The 21,640-nt window shown below is 49.2% G+C and overlaps 1 protein-coding gene across 1 annotated transcript in view; it reads left to right on the forward strand.

Moving 5' to 3' along the window:
- The window catches only part of CRISPLD2 (cysteine rich secretory protein LCCL domain containing 2), an 89,783-nt gene extending 77,495 nt beyond the window's left edge, over positions 1 to 12,288 (forward strand). Inside the window, exon 15 of the mRNA XM_003820859.5 lies at positions 9,386 to 12,288. Coding sequence (XP_003820907.4) covers positions 9,386 to 9,440 — 55 coding nt within the window. The 3' untranslated portion in view covers positions 9,441 to 12,288. The remainder of the gene's footprint in view (positions 1 to 9,385) is intronic.
- Positions 12,289 to 21,640: the final 9,352 nt, after the last annotated feature.

The raw sequence follows: 21,640 nt of genomic DNA on the forward strand, positions 1-21,640 counted from the left end.
TTCTAGGCCGGGTACGGCGGCTCATGCCTATAATCCAAGTACATTGGGAGGCTGAGGTGGGAGGATCACATGAGGCCAGGAGTTCAAGACCAGCTTGACCAACAGGGTGAAATCCCATCTCTACTAAAAATACAAAAAAAAAAAAAAGGCCAGGCATGGTGGCATGCACCTGTAGTCCCAGGTACTTGGGAGGCTGAGGTAGGAGAATTGATTGAACCCAGGAGGTGGAGGAGGCTACAGTGAGTGGAGATTGCACCACTGCACTCCAGCCTCGGTGACAGAGCAAGACTGTGTCTCAAAAAGACTAGAGAAACCTCAACAATATAGTGAAAATAATTTTAAGATCTTCATAGCACTCAACTTCCCATACCCAGAAACAACCTCTGTAAACATTCCAGTGTATTTTCTTTCAGGTTTCTTCTGTGTTTACATATAAACACGCCTTCTTTTGTTGTTTGTTTGTTTGTTTGAGACGGAGTTTCAGAGTTTCGCTGTTTTGCCCAGGCTGGAGTGCAGCGGCGTGACCTCGGCTCATTGCAACCTCTGCCCCGCAGGTTCAAGCGATTCTCATGCCTCAGCCTCCCAAGTAGCTGGGATTACAGGCACCCACTGCCAGGCCCGGCTAATTTTTGTATTTTTAGTAGAGACGGGGTTTCGCCATGTTGGCCAGGCTGGTCTCGAACCCCTGACCTCAGGTGATCCGCCTGCCTTGGCCTCCCAAAATGCTGGGATTACAGGCGTGAGCTACCACACCCGGCTTAAACATGCTTTTTAAAAAGGGATTATGCTATTAGTATTGTTTTGTTAATCGGATTGTGGCTAGCTCTTCAAGCCCTAGCCTATCTAGCCACACCGTGGTTTCAGTGGCTGCACAGATTCTGAGGCATGGAGAGACCATCATCCATTTATCATCACTGATTGACACTCAGATCGTTTCCTTTTTTCTTTCACTGTAATAAACAACACTAGAAAGAACATTTTTGCGCAAGCCTGTGCACTTTCTTGCCGATTTATTTAGGTGACTTCCTCTTACCACAACAGCCACAGCCACCAAAGTGCTGTCCTAATGCAATGCACAGTGTCGCACCAAGGAAAAAAGTCAGCACATCCTTTCCTGTGTAAGGCTCCCGCGCCAGTGGCTTTCCATTGTACTAAGAATCAAATCCGCCCCCCTCCCATTCAAGGCCACAGCTGCTTCGGCCCCTGCCTGCTCCCCCACCCTCTCTGTGCATCTTCCTCCTACATTTCCACGTCACTGGCCTCTCTGCTCCTTGACTGCACCAAGATCATGCACACCTCAGTGCTTTTGTAGCTGCTGTCTGGTACCCTCTGGGCTCTCATACGTTCCTGGGCTGTTTTAGACTGAAATGGCCCCTCCCTAGGAAGCGTTCTCCACCATCCAGCCTGCACTTGTCTCCTGCTCCCTGATGGATCTGTGTCATTTCCCCTGACTCATCACCTTCTGAAACTGTTTCTTGTACATGTTTTGCTACTTCTCTCCCCACCCCAGACTGTAAACTTCCTGAAGGCAAGAGCCTCACTGGTCTTGTTAACCCCACATCCCTGATGCTGCCCAGCGCTTGGCACATAGCAGGTGCTCAGTAAACACTGGTTGAATGAGCCTTTGCTGAGTTCGGCAATTGGTTCAGAGCTTGTTGAGGGCTTTTATTTCTCACTTATAGTCCCAGTTGCACCACTGCACTCCAGCCTGGGCAACATAAGTGAGACCCTGCAGCCTCAACTGCAGTGAGCTGTGACTGCACCGTTGTACTCCTGGGCTCACTGCAGCCTCAACTGCAGTGAGTTCTGATTGCACCATTGCACTCCTGGACTCAAGCAATCCTCCCACCTCAGCCTCCCTAGTTGCTGGGACCACAGGCGTGCACCACCACATCTGGCTAATTTTTTTATTTTTGTAGAGACAGGGGTCACTGTGTCACCCAGGCTGGTCTCAAACTCCTGGGTTCAAGCAGTCGCCTACGTGAGCCTCCCAAAGTGCTGAGACTACAGGCGTGAGCCACTGTGCCCCGCCTGAGGGATTTTTAATACCCCGTATCAAAGTTGTTTAGTGCTCTTTATGAAAGTTGCTTGATACACTTGATAAAAAGTCCAATACCTTTTATGAAAATTACCCAGAAATACTGCAGCAATTTATACTCCTTCAGGCATGTATGGGAGTTACAAGCTAATCCAAAAAGAGAATCAGAGGGCAAGATTTGGGAAAGAAGGGTGGGAAGGGTATTTTATAATTATCAAGCCACACTCGTTATTCATCAGACACGTACAACTACCAACTTCCCCAGCATACCTGGAGCTTAATAACTGCTTGAGGCATGAACAACTGGGGACACTGAAGGTGGGGAATTTTTCTTGGTGCCCAAACCTGCGGGAATTTTTACCTGTGGCGGTGGATGGCACCAACAGTTGATGCTGCCAGTTGCACGGTGGCATCCTGGGCAGTGTCAGCACATTCTTTGATGTGTTAGGAAATACTTGCCCAGCTTGTCGGGGCCTGCTCTTACCTCCAAGGTGAGCAGGTTGTTTAATGGGGTGCATGGTTGTCCAGGCAAGACACCCAGGGCCCTTGGGCTGGCCGTGTCCACATCTGGACAGCAGCCTGAATGGTTCCCTTGTCCCTTGGTTGTTTGGGGCCCTGAGAACATGAGAACCCACTGCACCGTCCATAGAATCTGCAGACCCATAGTAAGTCAGGAGGGACACAGACCCCTGGTAATTTTCCCCAACATGGCTTGCCCCCCATGCAGAATAACCACAGTAACTTGTGGCCCTGGTTGGTTCTCCCAGGATATTCACTTGGACAGAGAATTCAGGGAAATCTTACATCCCCCAAGGCCTGAGGAGGGCCCTGGAATCTGAACTTTCCAGAAACCAGCAGGGCCGCCAGGGTCACCCCAGCCCCTGGCCACTCTTTCTCCTCCTCTTGGTCCGGAGCCACTTGCGGCCAAGCGTTCTGCCTGGGTCTTGGCTCTTGGCGTTTCTTTGCAGCTCCATCTCTCCGAGTGCTCCCATCTGATACACGTTTCAAAAGTTCAATTCCAGGGTAGCCAAAAGTGTGAAGCTGCCATGGAGAAGGGCTGAAAAACAACCAGGAATTCCAAGCGGCCTGCTCTCGGAGGATTGCAGATCTTACCGAGCGGTCTGAGAGGGCCGGGGTCTCCTGGCTAGTCTGGCAATTTCCAATCTGGGGGCTCTCTTTGTTTGGAGTGGGGATCCTAAAGGAAACCCTGCCCATAAATGATGACTAGGCTGTTAATCTTATGCTCAAACTCCTTCATCATGAGCAAGATGCAAATGAAAATGATATCTGGATGCCACTCCCTACCTTCTATTGGTCAAGAACTAAAAGCAAGACGTCACACAGTGCTGGGAGGCATCGCACAGCCCTGTTGTCATTGTCCGGGGAGTCTGCAGGTGTTATCTTTATGCAGGGCAGGTTGGCAGCTGTCAAGATGCAAATGCACGTCCTTTGGTCCAGCAATTCCACTCCTAGGCGCTCACTCTCAGGCACCCTCACACAAAAGCAAAAAGTCCCATGGACAACAATGACATCGTTTGCAAAGGTAAAAAATTAGAAAACACGGGCTCAAGGGCTCGCGCTTATAATGCGGGCACTTTGGGAGGCTGAGACGGAAGGATTGCTTGAGCCCAGGAGTTCGAGACCAGCATGGGCAGCATGGTGAAATCCCATCTCTAAAAAATACGAAAATTAACCAGGCATGGTGGTATGCACCTGTGGTCCCAGCTACTGGGGAGGCTGAGGTGGGAGTATCACTTGAGCCCAGGAGGTTGAGGCTGCAGTGAATCATCATGGTGTCACTGCACACAAACACACACACACACAAAAGATTAGAAAGAACTAAATGTCCACCAATAGGGACCCAGTTAAATATGACACTTTATTACAATGGAATACTATGCAGTGGATAAAAAGAATGAGTTCTTTCTGTATAGTAAAGCAACAAATCCCAAGATATATTGTTAAGCTAAAAAAGCAAAGTGCAGAGTGGTATGTCTATGGTAGTATGTATATAATATTTGTGTGAAAAAATGGGTGAGGGAAAAAATATAATAATTGTTTACATCCGCATAAGATCTAGACATCTCTCCTCTGGGGAGAACTTGGTGCAGAAAGACAGGGTTGAGAGGGAGAGTGTTTTTTGCCTTAAGGATTGTGTGTTCAAAAACTAAAATGTGCGGCTATGATTAGTCTTTTCCATTTTAATTTTGATGTGGAAAGAACACTCCTGGTTGCACTTTTTTTTTTTTTTTTTTTGACCCAGAGTCTCCCTGTGTCGCCCAGGCTGGAGTGCAATGATGTGATCTTGGCTCATTGCAACCTCCACCTCCTGGATTCAAATGATTCTCCTGCCTCAGCCTCCCGAGTAGCTGGGATTACAGGCACCTGCCACCACACCCAGCTAATTTTTGTTTTTGTATTTTTGGTAGAGATGGGGTTTCACCATCTTGGCCAGGCTGGTCTTGAACTCCTGACCTCAAGTGATCCACCTGCCTCAACCTCTCAAAATGTTGGGATTACAGGCGTGAGCCACTGCACCTGGCGCTGGTTGCACTTTTTTTTTTTTTTTTTTTTTTTTGACGCAGAGTCTCACTGTATCGCCCAGGCTGGAGTGCAGTGGTGTGATCTCGGCTTGTTGTAACCTCCACCTCCTGGGTTCAAATGATTCTCCTGCCTCAGCCTCCCAAGTAGCTGGGATTACAGGCACCTGCCACCACACCCAGCTAATTTTTGTTTTTGTATTTTTGGTAGCGATGGGGTTTCACCATGTTCCCGTGCTGGTCTTGAACTCCTGACCTCAAGTGATCTGCCGGCCTCGACCTCTCAAAGTGCTGGGATGACAGGCGTGAGCCACCGCGCCCGGCCCTGGTTGCACACTGTGAACAACGCTTTGGGGTCTACAAGGCGCCATGCTGCCTTCTAGAACAAAATTCCAACAAATGCGAATTTGCAAGATCTTATCGGCTTTTATCAGCAATTCATGTATCAGGCAATATCCCAAGTACAGAATAGAAAGGTGCTTCCATGAACTGAGCAGCGAGGGGAGGTTTTAGAGTCAGCAAAGGCTGCATGCAGAGAGTACAAACGATGAACAGGCCGGGCGCAGTGGCTCACGCCTGTAATTCCAGCACTTTGGGAGGCCGAGGAGGGTGGATCGCAAGGTCAGGACATCGAGACTATCCTGGCTAACAAGGTGAAACCCCGTCTCTACTAAAAATACAAAAAAATTAGCCAGGCGTGGTGTTGGACACTTGTAGTCCCAGCTACTCGGGAGGCTGAGGCAGGAGAATGGCATGAACCCAGGAGGTGGAGGTTGCAGTGAGCAGAGATCACGCCACTGCACTACAGCCTGGGCGACAGAGCGAGACTCCATCTCAAAAAAAAAAGAAACAACAAAATTCGGGTGGGTCGTCCCAGTTACTTTTCTTGTAGGATTAAAGCAGGAAGGCCACACTATCCTGCTGGCTCAGAGGGACTGGGGGCCCTTTTGATTGGTTGCTGCTGTGTATCTCCTATTTTTTGGAAAATCGGCCCATTGCTTTTTTTTTTTTTTTTTTTTTTTTGAGACAGAGTCTCACTCTGTTGCCCAGGCTGGAGTACAGTGGCGTGATCTCACTCACCGCAACCTCCACCTCCTGGGTTCAAGCGATTCTCCTGCCTCAGCCTCCCGGGTAGCTGGGATTACTGGTGCCCGCCACCACACCTAGCTAATTTTTGTTTTTTTAGTAGGGGTTTCACTGTGTTGAGCAGGCTGGTCTCGAACTCCTGACTTCAAGTGATCTGCCCACCTCAGCCTCCCAAAGTGCTGGGATTACAGGAATGATCCACCGTGCCTGGCCTAAAACCAGCCCATTTCTAAGTTCAGTTTGATGAGGTGGCACCTAGCAGGGCGACTCCGATCTGATTTGGTTTGGTCTGTTGGGCCTAGCCCAGTCCAAAACAATGGCCTCCCGTCAATTTAATGCTCCCCTCCTCCCACCTTCCGGGTCTCCTCTCCAGCCTGGCCCCTTCCTGGACCTCCCCCAACAACCCAGGTACCCCCGAACATCGGCACTGTCACAGAACATTCCGGAAAGTATCCTTAGAAGCCTGTAATCCCAGCACTTTGGGAGGCCGAGGCAGGTGGATCATGAGGTCAGGCGTTTGAGACCAGCCTGGCCAAGAGACCAGCGTGGCCAATATGGTGAAACCCCATCTCTACGAAAAATACAAAAATTAGCTGGGTGTGGTGGCGCATGCCTGTAATTCCAGCTACTTGGGAGGCTGAGGCAGGAGAATCGCTTGAACCTGGGAGGCGGAGGTTGCAATGAGCCGAGATCACACCGTTGCACTCCAGCCTGGGCAACAGGGCGAGACTCTGTCTTAAAATTAAAAAAAAAAAAAAAAAAAAAGCCCAAAGAGACTTAGTGACTTCGTCACACAGTTACTAAATGTTAGTGTAGGGATAGAGACTTGCGTCTGGAAGACATGCTCCAGAGGTGAGATTTGCAGAATGCCAAAGCAGGATGCCTGGGAAATCTTATTCCCAAAAGCAGTGTTCAAAAACAGCTGTTTCAGGACTCCAGAAATACACCACAGAGGCATACAACGAACAGGGAGGTGTCTGTTCAAAAAAGTGTGGACCTCGGATAAGAACAGAGGGATCTGTGGTGTCTGAGCCTGGGACCGCTCCTGTTCACCCCACCAGCTCCTATGGCTGGAAGTTCTACTGGGGTGGGGCTGTGCCAACCAGCGGCTTTCTTGATTTGAAGCAGAGCGAGGAAAACCACACACCTCTGGCCATTGTCAGGAACAGTATCAAACCTGGTGGCCAAGACACAGGAAGGCCAGTTGGTCCAAAGGTGCAGTTATCATCTGGGGCAGAAAATCAGGGAGGATCTAGAGAATGAGACAGCCGTGGTGGCCCTTGGTAGGCTCCCAGGCGTCCCTGGTGTTCTAGAAGGCTGTGCCCACAGCAAGAAGAGCAAAGCGGGAGGGGGCACTTAGGCTTCCCAATTCTGAAACATCCTATACAGTGACAATAATCAAGATGGTGGTGCTGACATCAGGACAGACACAGAGATTAAGAGAACGTGATTGGGCCCGGTACGGTGGCTCACGCCTGAAATCCCAGCACTTTGGGAGGCCAAGGAGGGAGGATCACGAAGTCAGGAGTTCCAGACCAGCCTGGCCAACATGGCAAAACCCCGTCTCTCCTAAAAATACAAAAATTAGCCCTGCATCGTGCTGTGCACCTGTAATCCCAGCTACTTGGGAGGCTGAGGCCAGAGAATCACTTGAACTGGGGAGGCAGAGGTTGCAGTGAGCCAAGATTGCACCACTGTACTCCAGCCTGGGCGACAGAGCGAGAATCGATCTCAAAAAAAAAAAAAAAAAATTGAAAAAAAATGATTGGAAGTCCATGAAATAAACCATCACACTTCCAGCCAATTGATTTTGACATCGGTGCCAGGACCATTCAGTGGGCAGAGAATAGTTTCTCAACAAATGATGCAAGGGCAATTAGATATTTACAAGTAAAACTGTGATGTTGGACCTTTGCCTCACACCATATATAAAAATTAACTCAAAATGGATCCAAGGCTGAAATATAAGAGCTAAAAATTACAGAACTCTAAGAAAACAAGTATAAATCCTTCATGACCTTGAATAGTTTGCTAGATATGATGCCAAAAGCACAATCTATAAATGAAAACAAATGGATTAATTGTATTCTATCAAAGTTTAAAACTTTTATGCCTTAAAAGACACCATTAGGCCAGGCACGGTGGCTCACACCCATAATCCCAGCACTTTGGGAGGCTGAGGCAGGAGGATCACTTGGGCCCAGGAGTTTGAGACCAGCCTGGGCAGCATAGTGAGACTCCATCTATACAAAAAATAAAATATATCAATCAGACTTGGTGACATGCTGCTCAGGAGGCTGAGGAGGGAGAATCGCTTGCACCCAGGAGGTCAAGGCTGAAGTAAGCCACGATCATGCCACTGCACTCTGGCCTGGGTGACAGACCTTGTGTCTAAAACAATTTTTAAAAATTGTCTAACACTGGATTGTGGAGATGATTGCACAACCGTATAAAATCTCTAAAAACCATTGAATTGTACACTTAGAAAGGTTGAGTTTATACAGTATGTTAAACTTAATAAAGTTGGTTTGGTTTTTTTTTTTTGTTTTTTGAAACAGAGTCTCACTCTCTTGCCCAGGCTGGAGTGCAGTGGCAGAATCTTGGCTCACTGCACACTCCACCTCCCACGTTCAAGTGATTCTCCTGCCTCAACCTCCAACTAGCTGGGATTACAGGTGCACACCATCATGCCTGGCTAATTGTTTGTAGAGGCAGGGTTTCACCATGTTGGCCAGACTGGTCTCAAATTCCAGACCTCAAGTGATCCACCTGCCTTGGCCTCCCAAAGTGCTGGGATTCCAGGTGTGAGCCACCGTGCCTAACCAATAAAGCTCTTTTTTTTTTTTTTTTTTTTTTTGGAGACAAAGTCTTACTCTTGTCCCCCAGGCTGGAGTGCAATGCCTTGATCTTGGCTCACTGCAACCTCCGCCTCCCAGGTTCAAGTGATTCTTCTGCCTCAGCCTCCCGAGTAGCTGGGATTACAGGCGCCTGCCACCACATCCGGCTAATTTTCGTATTTTTCATAGAGATGGGGTTTCACCATGTTGGCCAGGCTGGTGTCGAACTCCTGACCTCAGGTGATCCACCCGCCTCACTCCCAAAGTGCTGGAGTTACAGGCGTGAGCCACCACGCCTGGCCTAAAGCTCTTTTTAAAAAACCATCTTTGATTAGCTGAAGGATTTAACTCCTCTTGTGAGAGGGCAGTTTTTACCAGCCGTGGGACCCTGGGTAAATCTCTTTATTTCCTGGTGTCTCCGTTTCCTCCCCTGTGAACGAGGGATAACAGCTCCCTCAGGAGGAAGGTGGAAGGCGGTGAAGCACCTGGCTTATGCAGTCGTGCTGAGATAGCACCTGTTCATCTCTCCCAAGACACCGCTGTTCGGGTTGACAGGTGGTAGTGAAACCAAGCAGAATTCTCGGAGGGTGAGTCCAATCCAGACAGACTGGGGCCAGCAAATCCCTGAGTTAAAAGGAAATAACTTAACAGCCTTGACCTAGAATCAGATGGATGCTCATGTGCAGAGAAAATGGGATTTGCCAGCTGTTCTCAACTCAAGGCAGGCTCTGTGTCTGCCGGCTGCGAGGAAGTGTCCCTTGGCCATGGCTCTTCCACTACGGGAGCAAGCAGGAGGCACCCAGGTCTCCCTGCCCACCCAGAGTCCTCCCTGCAGGAGGCCCTCCGGATCTCTCAGTAACGGGCCCTCTTTCTTCTTTTTTCAGCCTGGGGACTCCTCGGGATGGAAAGGCCTTCCGGATCTTTGCTGTCAGGCAGTGAATTTCCAGCACCAGGGGAGAAGGGGCGTCTTCAAGAGGGCTTCGGGGTTTTGCTTTTATTTTTATTTTGTCATTGCGGGGTATATGGAGAGTCAGGAAACTTCCTTTGACTGATGTTCAGTGTCCATCACTTTGTGGCCTGTGGGTGAGATGACATCTCATCCCCTCACTGAAGCAACAGCATCCCAAGGTGCTCAGCCGGACCCCCTGGTGCCTGATCCTGCTGGGGCCCGGGGGTCTCCATCTGGACGTCCTCTCTCCTTTAGAGATCTGAGCTGTCTCTTAAAGGGGACAGTTGCCCAAAATGTTCCTTGCTATGTGTTCTTCTGTTGGTGGAGGAAGTTGATTTCAACCTCCCTGCCAAAAGAACAAACCATTTGGAGCTCGCAATTGTGAAGCATTCACGGCGTCGGAAGAGGCCTTTCGAGCAAGCGCCAATGAGTTTCAGGAATGAAGTAGAAGGTATTTAAAAATAAAAAACACAGTCCGTCCCTACTAATAGAGGAAAATGGTTTTAATGTTTGCTGGTCAGACAGACAAATGGGCTAGAATAAGAGGGCTGCGGGTATGAGAGACCCCGGCTCCGCCCTGGCACGTGTCCTTGCTGGTGGCCCGCCACAGGCCCCCTTCAATGGCCACATTCAGGATGGCTCTATACACAGCAGTGCTGGTTTATGTAGAGTTCAGCAGTCACTTCAGAGATGTATCTTGTCTTTGTCAGGCCCTTCGTCTTTATGGCCCACCTGTTTTCTGCCGTGACCTTTGGTCCCATTGAGGACTAAGGATCGGGACCCTTTCTTTACCCCCTACCCGTTGTGGCTCCCACCCTGCCTCGGACTGGTTTACGTGTCCTGGTTCACACCCAGGACTTTTCTTTGCAAGCGAACCTGTTTGAAGCCCACGTCTTAACTCCTGGTCTCGTAAGGTTCCACTGAGATGAGATGTCTGAGAACAACCAAAGAAGGACTGCTCTTTGCTGCTTTTAAAAAATGACAATTAAATGTGCAGATTCCCCACACACCCGATGACCTATTTTTTCAGCCGTGGGAGGAATGGAGTCTTTGGTACATTCCTCACCGAGGTTAGCAGCTCAGTTTGTGGTTATGAAACCGTCTGTGGCCTCATGACAGTGAGAGATGAGAATACACTAGAAGGATCTCTTTTCCTGTTTTCGTGAAACGACTCTTGCCAAACGTTCCCGAGGCGCCAAGGAGTGTAGTACACCCTGGCTGCCATCACTCTATAAAAGTGCTTCATGAGCCCAGACCAAAAGCCCACAGTGAAATGAAATACACTTTTGTAAATAGCATTTTTTTGCAGAAGGTGAAAATTCCACTCTCTACCACCGGGCCAGCCAATAGATCACTTTGGTGAATGCTAGTTTCAAATTTGATTCAAAATATTTCTTAGGTGAAAGAACTAGCAGAAAGTCAAAAACTAAGATACTGTAGACTGGACAAGAAATTCTACCTGGGCACCTAGGTGATGCCTTCTTTCTTTGATTGCCTTTCTAATAAATGCAGAATCTGAAGGTAAATAGGTTTAAAACAAAACAAAAACCCACCCCTTTAAGGAGTTGGTAAAAAGCAGTTCAACTCTTAGCTTGACTGAGTTAAAATTCACAGGACTACGTGCTTTGTGCATTGTAGTCTAGTCGTAATTCATAGGTACTGACTCTTCAGCCCCAAATGTCAGAGAGGAAGAATTCGGTCAGCCTGTCAGGTCGTGAGTCCAGTTACCACCAAAGATCTGGGAAACTTCTGGGTGCTGGGTGCTCTGCTGCTGGACTTCTGTGGCTGTGTCTGTGTCTGCAAGATAAATTAGATCGCCTTGTGGGGTTTGCAGAATTAGTGAAGGGTCCAGGACGATCCCAGTGGGCTCGCTTCCAAAGCATCCCACTCAAGGGAGACTTGAAACTTCCGACCCCATCATTTAAAAATAAAGTCCCCGGGTTCCTTAATGCCTCCTTCACTGGGCCTTCCTAGCAGGATAGAAAGTCCTTGCCCAGAGCAGGACCTGGCTGTCTTTTTTTTTTTTTTTTTTTTTCTGAGACCAAGTTTTACTCTGTTGCCCAAGGTAGAGTACAGTGGCATGATCTCTGCTCATTGCAACTGCCGCCTCCCGGGTTCAAGCAATTCTCATACATCAGCCTCCCAAGTAGCTGGGACTACAGGCGTGAGCTACCATGCCCGGCTAATTTTTGTATTTTTAGTAGAGATGGGGTTTCATTATGTTGGCCAGGCTGGTCTTGAACTCCTTACCTCAGGTGATCCACCCACCTTGGCCTCCCAAAGTGCTGGGATTACAGGCATGAGCCACTGCGCCCGGCCATGGACCTGGCTGTCTTTATCATCCCCACAACATTTTGAAACTGGAATATTTGTCTTCAGAAAATGGAAACAAGACTATAAATGATAAGCCCTGTCCCTAGCACCACCTCTCCTGTGTGTGGAATAGAGGCCCCTCGTGCTACCAACACTTACCCTGTGTTTAAAAAGATCTTGTACCAAGCCAACGGCGTTCCTGGCTCTCCTGCCCTCAGGATGAACATTTTCGGCTTCCTTAGGAGTTTTGCCCTACCGTATTCCAAAGCGTGTGCTGGTTTCTCATATTGTCTGTAGGCTCACTCAGCCCGCAGTTTATGTGTGTGCTTTTTTCTATGAAAAATGATGTATTTTGCTACTTCCTGTGTACAAAGTTTTATTGTAAATGTTTTTTGTGCTTTGCATGAACAGGGGCCACGTTGTTGCAATTGTTTCAGTAAAACTGGTTTGATTTCTAAAATGTTCCTGTAACATATCTTTTATGAACAAATCTGAACAATTTGTGAAATAAAACATTGAAAACCATCTTTCAGGCTCTGGACTGTTTGGTGTTGGCTGCTTCTGCTAGGATGTCTCATATACGCAGAGATGCTGACAGCCAGGGCCTGGTGGAGACCTCCACTCCATCTGCGGGAAGGAAGGAGGAGCTTGCCAAAATGCGCTTTCGGGCTCAGCAAGGCTGGGATGGGGCCAGGGACTGTGAATTTCTCGCAAGATCCTGGTGATGCGAATGCTGCCAGTCCCCAGATCACACTCTGAGTGGTGGTGGGCTCAAGGCCATTCTGTCTAAGCTCCGGCTGCCCTGACAAAGTACCATAGACTGGGTGACTTAACCCACAGAGATATCTTCCTCACAGTTCTGGAGGCTGGAAGTCCAAGATCAGGGTGCCAGCAGCGTTGGTTTCCTCTGCGGCCTCTCTTTGGTTTGCAGGTGGCTGCCTCCTGGCCGTGTCCTCACATGGCCTTTCCTCTGGGCATGTACACTCCTGGTGTCTCTCTCTCTCTCTTACAAGGACACCAGTCATATTGGGTCTGGGCCCCACCCTTAGGACCCATTTAACCTGAATTACCTCCTTAAAGGCCCTACCTTGAAATACACAGGCTGGCTCATGCCTGTAATCCCAGCACTTTGGGAGGCTGAGGCAGGAGGATCACTTGAGTCCAAGAGTTCAAGAGCAGTCTGGGCAACATGGGGAAACCTTATCTCTACAAAAAAAATACAAAAATTTGCCGTGCATGGTGGCGCACGCATGTAGTCCCAGCTATTTGGGAGGCTGAGGCAGGAGAATTGCTTGACCCTGGGAGGCAGAGGTTGCAGAGAGCCAAGATGACACCACTGCACTCCAGCCTGAGTGACAGAGCGAGACACACACACACACACACACACACACACACACACGAAAGAAGTACATTGGGGGTTGGGGATCGTTTTGTGTGGTTACATAAGGAAATGATCAAAGTACGATTTCACAAATCACACAGTTCATTGCTACATAAAGATGCTTTTTCCTTAGGTTCCCAGTGCTTAAACAGGGAGAGAATGAGACCAAACCTCACAGAGAATACACTTGACAGACGAAGCCCATTAACCCTGCAGTGGGTGAGTTCCAGAATGATCAAGGCCTACTTGCTCAATTAGGATGGAAGCAGGCCTCAGTTTGAGATGCACCTTCTACCAGCCGTTCTTGGAAGCGCTGTAAGGTCCCTGGTCCCTAGAAGGCAGTACCAGCGTTGGCCAGAGGCTTCTGAGTGTAGCTCCAAGGCTGGCGGGGTGACCTGCCACAGCTGGAGCTCCCAGCTTTGGGAGAAGAGGCCGAGGGTGCAGCCGGCCACAGCCGGAGCTCCCAAAGGGTCCGTCCCACTGGCAGGTTTGCATGTGTGTGGAAGTCCAGTAGTGAGGGTCAGGAGCTCGCAGACAGGGTCCGATAAGGGGTGAGACCACATTCTCCAGGGAAGAAGGGGCACACCAAGTTCTTAGCGCAGCAAAACGCGTCACCCACGTAGCAACCTGTGGAGGTGTCTGGAATCATTTCAAAGCCCTGTGGGCCGGGCACAGTGGCTCGTGTCTGTAATCTCAGCACTTTGGGAGGCCGAGGTGGGTGAATTGATTGAGGTCAGGCGTTCGAGACCAGCCTGGCCAATATGGTGAAACCCCATCTCTACTACAAATACAAAAATTAGCCAGGCGTGGTGGTGCACGCCTGTAATCCCAGCTACTTGGGAAGCTGAGGCAGGAGAATGGCTTGAACCCAGGAGGCGGAGGTTGTGGTGAGCCGAGATCGCGCCACTGCACTCCAGCCTGGGCAATACAGTGAGACTTTATCTCAAAAACAAAACAAACAAAACCCTATGTGTTCAGGGTGGGAAATTTAGTTGGTAACGGTCACCTTCTTCCCAGGCATCAGCCCAAAGCAGCCCCTTTTCACCAAGCGCAGTCACATCTCCCCAAGTGCCTCAATGCACCAAAGCCCCAGAGCAATTTGGGGGCACGGGGCCGGCCTTTCCTCTCCCCGGTGAAGGCGCCTGCCTTCCTCTCAGGCTCATCTCTAGTGCGGTCCTTTTCCATGCGTGATGGGGATAGCTTTCCTCTTTAATAAATACCAGGCTTTTAAAATGTCCATTTTAAAATGTTGAGTAAGTTAAGATTGTGCAGGTCAATTGCAAAAATCACCAAGATTGGATAATAAGGGCTGACGTTTGCGAAACACTTCCGGCTCTGCCCGCAGCATCCTCAGCGTATGGCATTTGTCCTGCGACATACAGATGGTTACTGCTCCTACTATCATTATTTTGACCAATGCATTTGGCATTCCCTGCACTGTTTTCTCCTCTAAAAGTGTCTCCCAGGCCTTCACTGCTTCAGCCACTGCTCTCCTGGCTTCTACCCCAGGGAAGGGAAGCCACAGCCGAATAGCAGGAACAAAGGGGTCAATGTCAGCTTTCGAGTTCTAAACTGACTTCTTGTTTGTTTGTTTTGAGACAGTCTCACTCTGTCACTCAGGCTGGAGTGCAATGGTGCAATCTAGGCTCGCTGCAACCTCTGCCTCCCAGGCTCAAGCAATCCTCCCACCTCAGCCTCCTGAGTAGCTGGGACCACAGGTGCACACCACCACGCCCAGCTCATTTTTGTATTTTTTGTAGAGACGGGGGTTCACCATGTTGCCCAGGCTAGTCTTGAACTTCTGGGCTCAAGCGATTCTCCCGTCTCAGCTCCTCAAAGTGCTGGGATTACAGGCACAAGCCACTACATCTCGCGTGTTTGTTTTTTAACTTTTTTATTTTGACACAATTTCAGACTGGCAGAAAAGTTGCAAGAACAGTACAAAGAATTCCCATATACATTTCATTCAGATTCCCAGACGCTAGCATTGGATTGCACTGGTCATTTTCTTCCTCCATCTCATTTCTAAATTATTTAAGAGAGAATTGCAGGCATCACACTCCTTTTATCTCAATACTTTGAGTGTATATTTCCTAAGAATGAGGACATTCTCTTACATAGCCATGATATAATTCTCTAAATCAGGAAATTAACATTAGTGCAATATATCATCTAATCTATAGACTTTGTCCAGATTTTACGAGTTGTCTCAGTAACGTCCTTTATGGCAAAAGAGAATCTCAGGTCATGAGGTATATTCAGTTTTCTTTTCTTTTCTTTTCTTTTCTTTTCTTTTTTTGAGACAGGGTCCTAATCTGCTGTCGTCCAGGCTGGAGTGCAGTGGCACAATCAGGGCTCACTGCAGCCTCAATCTCCTGAGCTCAAGCAATCCTCCCACCTCAGCCTCTGGAGTAGCTGGGACCACAGGTGTGTGCCAACACGCCCGGCTAATTTTTGGTTTTGGTTTTGGTTTTATTTTTTTGTAGAGATGGGGTTTCGCCATGTTGCCCAGGCTGATCTCAACTCCTGAGCTCCACTGATCCTTCTACCTCGGCCCCCAGAGCCCTGGGATTACAGGTGTGAGCCACCACACCAGGAAGCTTTCATGTCTTTTTAGTATCCTTGCATCTGGAATTGCTCCTTAGTTTATCTTTGCCTCTGTGTGTGTGTGTGTGTGTGTGTGTGTGAGCGCACGCGCACGCAGTGGCATGATCTCAGCTCACTGCAACCTCTGCCTCCTGGGTTCAAGCGATTCTCCCACCTCAGCCTCCTGAGTAGCTGGGATTAGAGGTGTGTGCTACCAAGCCCGGCTAATTTTTGTATTTTTAGTAGAGCCGGATTTTCACCATATCGGTTAGGCTGGTCTTGAACTCCCGACCTCAGGTGATCGGCCCACCTCAGCCTCCTAAAGTGCTGGGATTACAAGTGAGAGCCACTGGCCCCAGCCTATCTTTGCCTTTTATGATGTTGACTTTTTTAGTTAAAGATCGCTGGCCAATATTTCGAAGAATGTCCCTGAACCTGAGTTTGTCTGGTGTTTCTTCACCATGAGGCTCAGGGTATACACTTTTGGCAGATACCCCAGGGGAGACACTGTGTCCTTCTCCATGGCTCGTATCAGAAGCCGCATCTGTTTGTCCTGTTCCTGCAGCTGCTGACTCTGATGGCTTGGCTGAGGCATCTGGCAGATCTCTCCACTGTGAAGTTCCTATTTATTTAGAGACAGGATCTGGCTCTGTTGCCTGGGCTGGAGTGCTGTGACATGAACATGGCTCAATGCAGCCTCCTCCTCCCCTGGCTCAGGTGATCCTCCCACCTCAGCCTCCTAAGTAGCTAGGACCACAGCTGTGTGCCATCATGCCCGGCTAATTTTTTGTATTTTTGGTAGAGACAGGGTTTTGCCATGTTGTCCAGTCTGGTCTTAAACTCCTGGGCTCAAGCATTCCACCTGCCTCAGCCTCCCAGAGTGCTGGGATTACAGGCGTGGGCCACTGTGCCTGGCCTCTGTTTTTTTTTTAAACTAAGTAATTATCTTCTGGAGAGATATATTGAGACTATGTAAATAGCCTATTCCCCATAAAAACTTCACCCAGTAGTTTTTGCCTCTATTGATGATTCTTTCTTGAGACAAGTATTTTATGATGGTTGCCAAAGGTGAACTTTCTAACTTCACTATGCTTTCCGCATTTATTAGTTGGCATTGTACTGTAAGGAAGAGATTTCCCTTTTCCTCCATTTATTTATTTATTTGCCTACACACATGCATATGTGTGTGTATACTGATATATGTGTATGTTATATAATTGATATATATGTGTGTCATACAGATATACGATCTCTATCTAGATACATATTATGTATATATGATATCACATAGATGTAGATATGATATGATTATATCATTGATCTATAATATAGACACACATATACAATGGCATGGACTCAGGAATTCTTATTTTACGCAGTGGATTAAAATGCGTTCCTATCAGTTTTATTTGGATGCTCAAACTGTCCCAGATTTGGAGAGGGGAGCTCCGTCCAGCTGGCTCTGTGTCCTTCCAGCGCGGCCCGTCAATTCGAGGACTTCCTGACTTTCTGGCACAACAAGATGTTCCTGGCTCATCTTGTACTTCCCCTGCCCAGCCCTGGAATCAGCCATTTCTCCAAGGAGCCCTGGTTCCTTCTGGTGGAGAATGGTGTCTAAATAGGTGGAAAAAAAAAAAACCCACTCTGGCAGAGAAAACAGGTTGAGGGAAGAGATGCTTGTATCTCGAAAACAACAGATTTGGGGAGAGTTTGGCTCCTCACCCCATCCAGACCTGATGATGGAGAGCAAAAGCCTAAACCCAGATGCTGGCAATGGTCTGAGGGGCTCCCCAGTCCTACGAGACAGGGCCCCCTCCCCCTGTAGAAACTTGGAGTATCTGACACTCGCTTTCCCAGACTCCCTTGCAACTTGGGCACCACGTGCAAGGAGTGGGGTCCAGAAAGGTCTCAGGGGAGCAGTGGGGGCTTCAGGGGCAGCATGTGGGAATGCCAAATTTAGGCAAAATAAAATAATAACAATAAAATACGGTATGGGACACGCTTAGCCCCGAAACGTACTTATTGCTTATCTGCAGTTCCCGTTGAACTGGCCTGCTGTTGGCCAGGTGCAGTGGCTCATGCTGTAATCCCGGCACTTTGGGAGGCCGAGGTGGGCGGATCGTGAAGTCAGGAGATTGAGACCATCCTGCCTAACACAGTGAAACCCCGTCTCTACTAAAAATGCAAAAAAATTATCCGGGTGTGGTGGCGGGCACCTGTAGTTCCAGCTACTCCAGAGGCTGAGGCAGGACAATGGCATGAACCCGGGAGGCGGAGCTTGCAGTGAGCCAAGATCACGCCACTGCACTCCAGCCTGGGCGACAGAGCAAGACTCTGTCTCAAAAAAATATATAAAATATAATAAAATAAAAAATAAAAATGAACTGGCCTGCTGTTCATATGGCACCCCCAGTGTGGGTCTAACAGGAGAGCCCAGGCTCCCACCCCAGGGGGCTGCATGGAGCCACGGCCCTGCCACCAAGCAGGCGGGTCCCCTCAGACAGTTCCGTGGCAGGAACTGGGAGCCACTCCCGGCTGCAGAGCTTCCCTGCTTGGTCCTCCAGCCCTCCCTGAGATTCTGTGGAATCTTCAAGGTCCTTTTACCAAATCCCTTTTCTGCTTAAATGAACTTGGGGTTCTGGAAAGAGTCACCTTCTCCCATCTCTCACAGAGCCAGATCCAGCTGGGAAAAAAGGGAGAAAGTGCCAGATCAGTCCTGGAAAACCCAAGCGTAGAAGGGCCTATTCCACATTTCCACTCTGAATTTGCAGTATTCCCCACCCTGCAAGCTGAAGCACTCTCAGGAGAGGGGCCTGGAAGAGAGTCCAGGGCAGAGCAAGCCTGGAGCCGCCCAGTGAGGCAGCAATGCCCTGGACTGATGTGGGAGGGCAGGCAGAGGCTCCCATGCCCCCAAAAGAGACAGCCAGGAGATCCTGAAGGGGATCTCCCCACAGGGAAAGGGCATGGATGGGAGACCTGGCCCTCTCAGCAGATGCCACCAGAGAACATGGCAATGACACCTTGTAGCTGGTGCTATCCTGAACAAATGGCACCCATAATCTGATAGCTCCCTGCAGACCAGGGATGCTATATGCACCCTGATCCAATTATGCCTTGGGAGGCTGAGGCAGGTGAGTCGCTTGAACCTGGGAGGCGGAGGTTGCAATGAGCCGAGATCACACCACTGCACTCCAGCCTGGGTGACAGAGTGAGACTCCATCTCAGAAAAAAAAAAAAAAAGAGGAGAGGATAGGAGAAAGGGTTAATGAACCAGTCCAGGGAGAGTGATGTGGACAAGAAGGATATCCCGGCCTGTCCGGGTCTGGGTGGTCCGTCAGCGCCTTCCAAGGAAGAGTCTTTGATGTGGGCAGAGCCTTCGGTGGCAGATGCCAGGCACTTACCACAGTGACAGCAAGACAGTGTCTGTTAAGACGGCAGATTTGAGCTGAGGGGGAGTCCTGCTCTCTTTATGGCCACAGAGTCTTCTGGTGAGGACTGAGAGAGGAAGAGAGTGTGCCCGGGAGTTCTTATCCAGATAGGTGCAGTCTTTGTGGATTAGGCAAAACATCTGGTCCCTGTTATCATGATGCCTTTTAAAATGTAGGATGGAGTCTTTTTCCAGGATGGAGTTACTTATGTCCAGGATGCTGTATACAGCGCCTAGATCCAGTGCCACTTAGGTGAATGAATGAGCGAATGAATGAACACACAGCTGGTGGCACCAACCCTGGAGGAGCGAGTGTGGACACTGGTCTCGTTTTCTGATTTCAGCAGCTCCAGGCTGCAGGTCAGGGTGTGTGTGGCTGTAAACTGCTGCTCCATGGAGGATGAGAGGCTGCAAAGTGTGATTTCCTGGGTAGGAAAGACAGGTGCCTCTGCTTCCACCTGCTCAGCCCTGGGGAGAAGAGAGTTTGTTTCTATGACTCCCCTTTTCTGACTTTTTGCCTGGGCCTTTGGATGTTTTCCTGTTAAATGAAGGGCTAAAAGGAGGCAGAAAGTAAATGCGGCTGATTTCTCCCTAGGGAGTTGACAAAGAGCATGGGGAACCAGGAGCCTCGTTGAGAGTTTCAACCTCCTGCCTCCTCGCCGATCCCCTTGCCTGGCAGGCTGGGCTCAGGAAACTGATGGAGAAAAGGGGCTCTGTGTCTCCTCCATGTGTGCGTGTGTGTGTGTGCGTGTGTGTGTGTGTGTGTGCATTTGTAAAGAGGGAGTCCAAGGGAAAGGAAGGGGCTAAAACATGAATACATTTCTAGTGACTGAGCCACTGTGTGCCTGGACCTAGAAGGAGTGTGATGCAAGTTGCACCTTTAAGATGGTTGTGATTGAAACCAGACAGCTACTGTATTTCCAAAGTGCTCCATCTTACCTGTGCCAGGCACTGTCTTCAGCTCTATAAATATTAATTTCTTTCTTTTTTTTTTTTTTGAGATGGAGTTTTACTCTTGTCGTTCAGTCTGAAGTGCGATGGCAGTGATCTCAACTCACTGCAATCTCCGCCTCCCGGGTTCAAGCGATTCTCCTGCCTCAGCCTCCCAAGTTGAATTACAGGAGCCCAGCGACACGCCAGCTAATTTTTTGTATTTTTAATAGAGACTGGGTGACAGAGCAAGATCCTGTCTCAAGAAAATGATAATCAATTCAATTCAATTCAATGCAGTCCCCAGATCACTGGCTCTGTGCTCAGCAAACTTTATCACAACGGGACTGATGTGGATCAGAGTGACGACCACGTCACGGATGAGACACTTCACTCCCCGCCTGCCTCCCAGATGCTAAGGAGGGAGAATCCAAGTCTCAGCCTTCGACAGTTCCTTCCCTTCCAGACTGCGTGGGTTGGTTTTTCCTCTAGTTGCTTTGCCAATTCAAGAGCAACAAACCCCACCACCTGCCATGTACTAAGAGGAAAATTATTTTTTTGAAACAAAAGGACACCGAATACAGCAGGGACACCCCGAGGTGTCGGCAGAGATGGGTCCCAGCTTGGAGTGGCCGCAGGCGCTCCTGTTTGACACCCCAGTTACCCCTTCGTGTGGAATTTCTGCACTGCCTCCAGGGACTTGGGGACCTAGCCCCAAAGCGTAGTCAAGGAAAGGGAGTTTAGACACTGCCAGTGTCTCCAGGCTGGCTGTGTGGCCTCAGCTTATCTTGCCAGCTGTCTTTCAAAACTGCCCCGGGTGGCTCGCTCACCAGTCAGTGGTGACAATAGACAATTCGACAATCATAAGAGTGGGAGGGTGTGGGCATCACTGCAGGCTGGGAGTCACGCAGCAGAAGAACACCGGGGGCCGGGGCTGCCTTTGGCAACCGCAGTTCCCCTCCCAGCTCAGGAAGCAAGGCCTGAAGGGATTTTCGGGGACTGCTGTCTCTAGTCCTACTTTCTGCTCAGCTGTTTCCCCAGTATCTCTCTTTAGACTAAGACTCTGATAACAAAATGCGGGTGATGGTACCGTCCTCAGCACTTAGGATGGCAGATGCCAGAATTGTGTGGGTGTTCATAATGCATCATGGGAGTCACAATGCCGCCCTAACATCATGTTTTCGGATGTGCAATGAGAGCTTTCTCATTCATTCTATCAACAAATGAGGTTCTCAAGTGAATGCTCAGGATTGAGTACCGGAGACAGAGTGGTTCCCAGAGTCAGGGAAGGGGTAAACAAGAGTCTCACAAATAGTAGTGGTAGTCAGTGGCATGTGGCTTTGAAGCAGGGGATTTTGTGTGTAAAGACAGGGAGGCTTCCTGGAGGAGGAATCTGGTCTTTATCTTAGGAGCAACGGCCACAGTCATGGAAGTGTTCATCAAGGGTGCTGGGATGAGATTTGCATCTCCAAGGCTCCTTCTGACGGCAGCATGGAAAATGGGTAGACACGTCCAGTGTGGAGGCAAGGAGACCAGGTGGAGGCTGTTTCCCA

The sequence above is a fragment of the Pan paniscus genome, chromosome 18 (assembly GCF_029289425.2).
Source record: "Pan paniscus chromosome 18, NHGRI_mPanPan1-v2.0_pri, whole genome shotgun sequence".
Taxonomy (NCBI): Eukaryota; Metazoa; Chordata; class Mammalia; order Primates; family Hominidae; genus Pan; species Pan paniscus.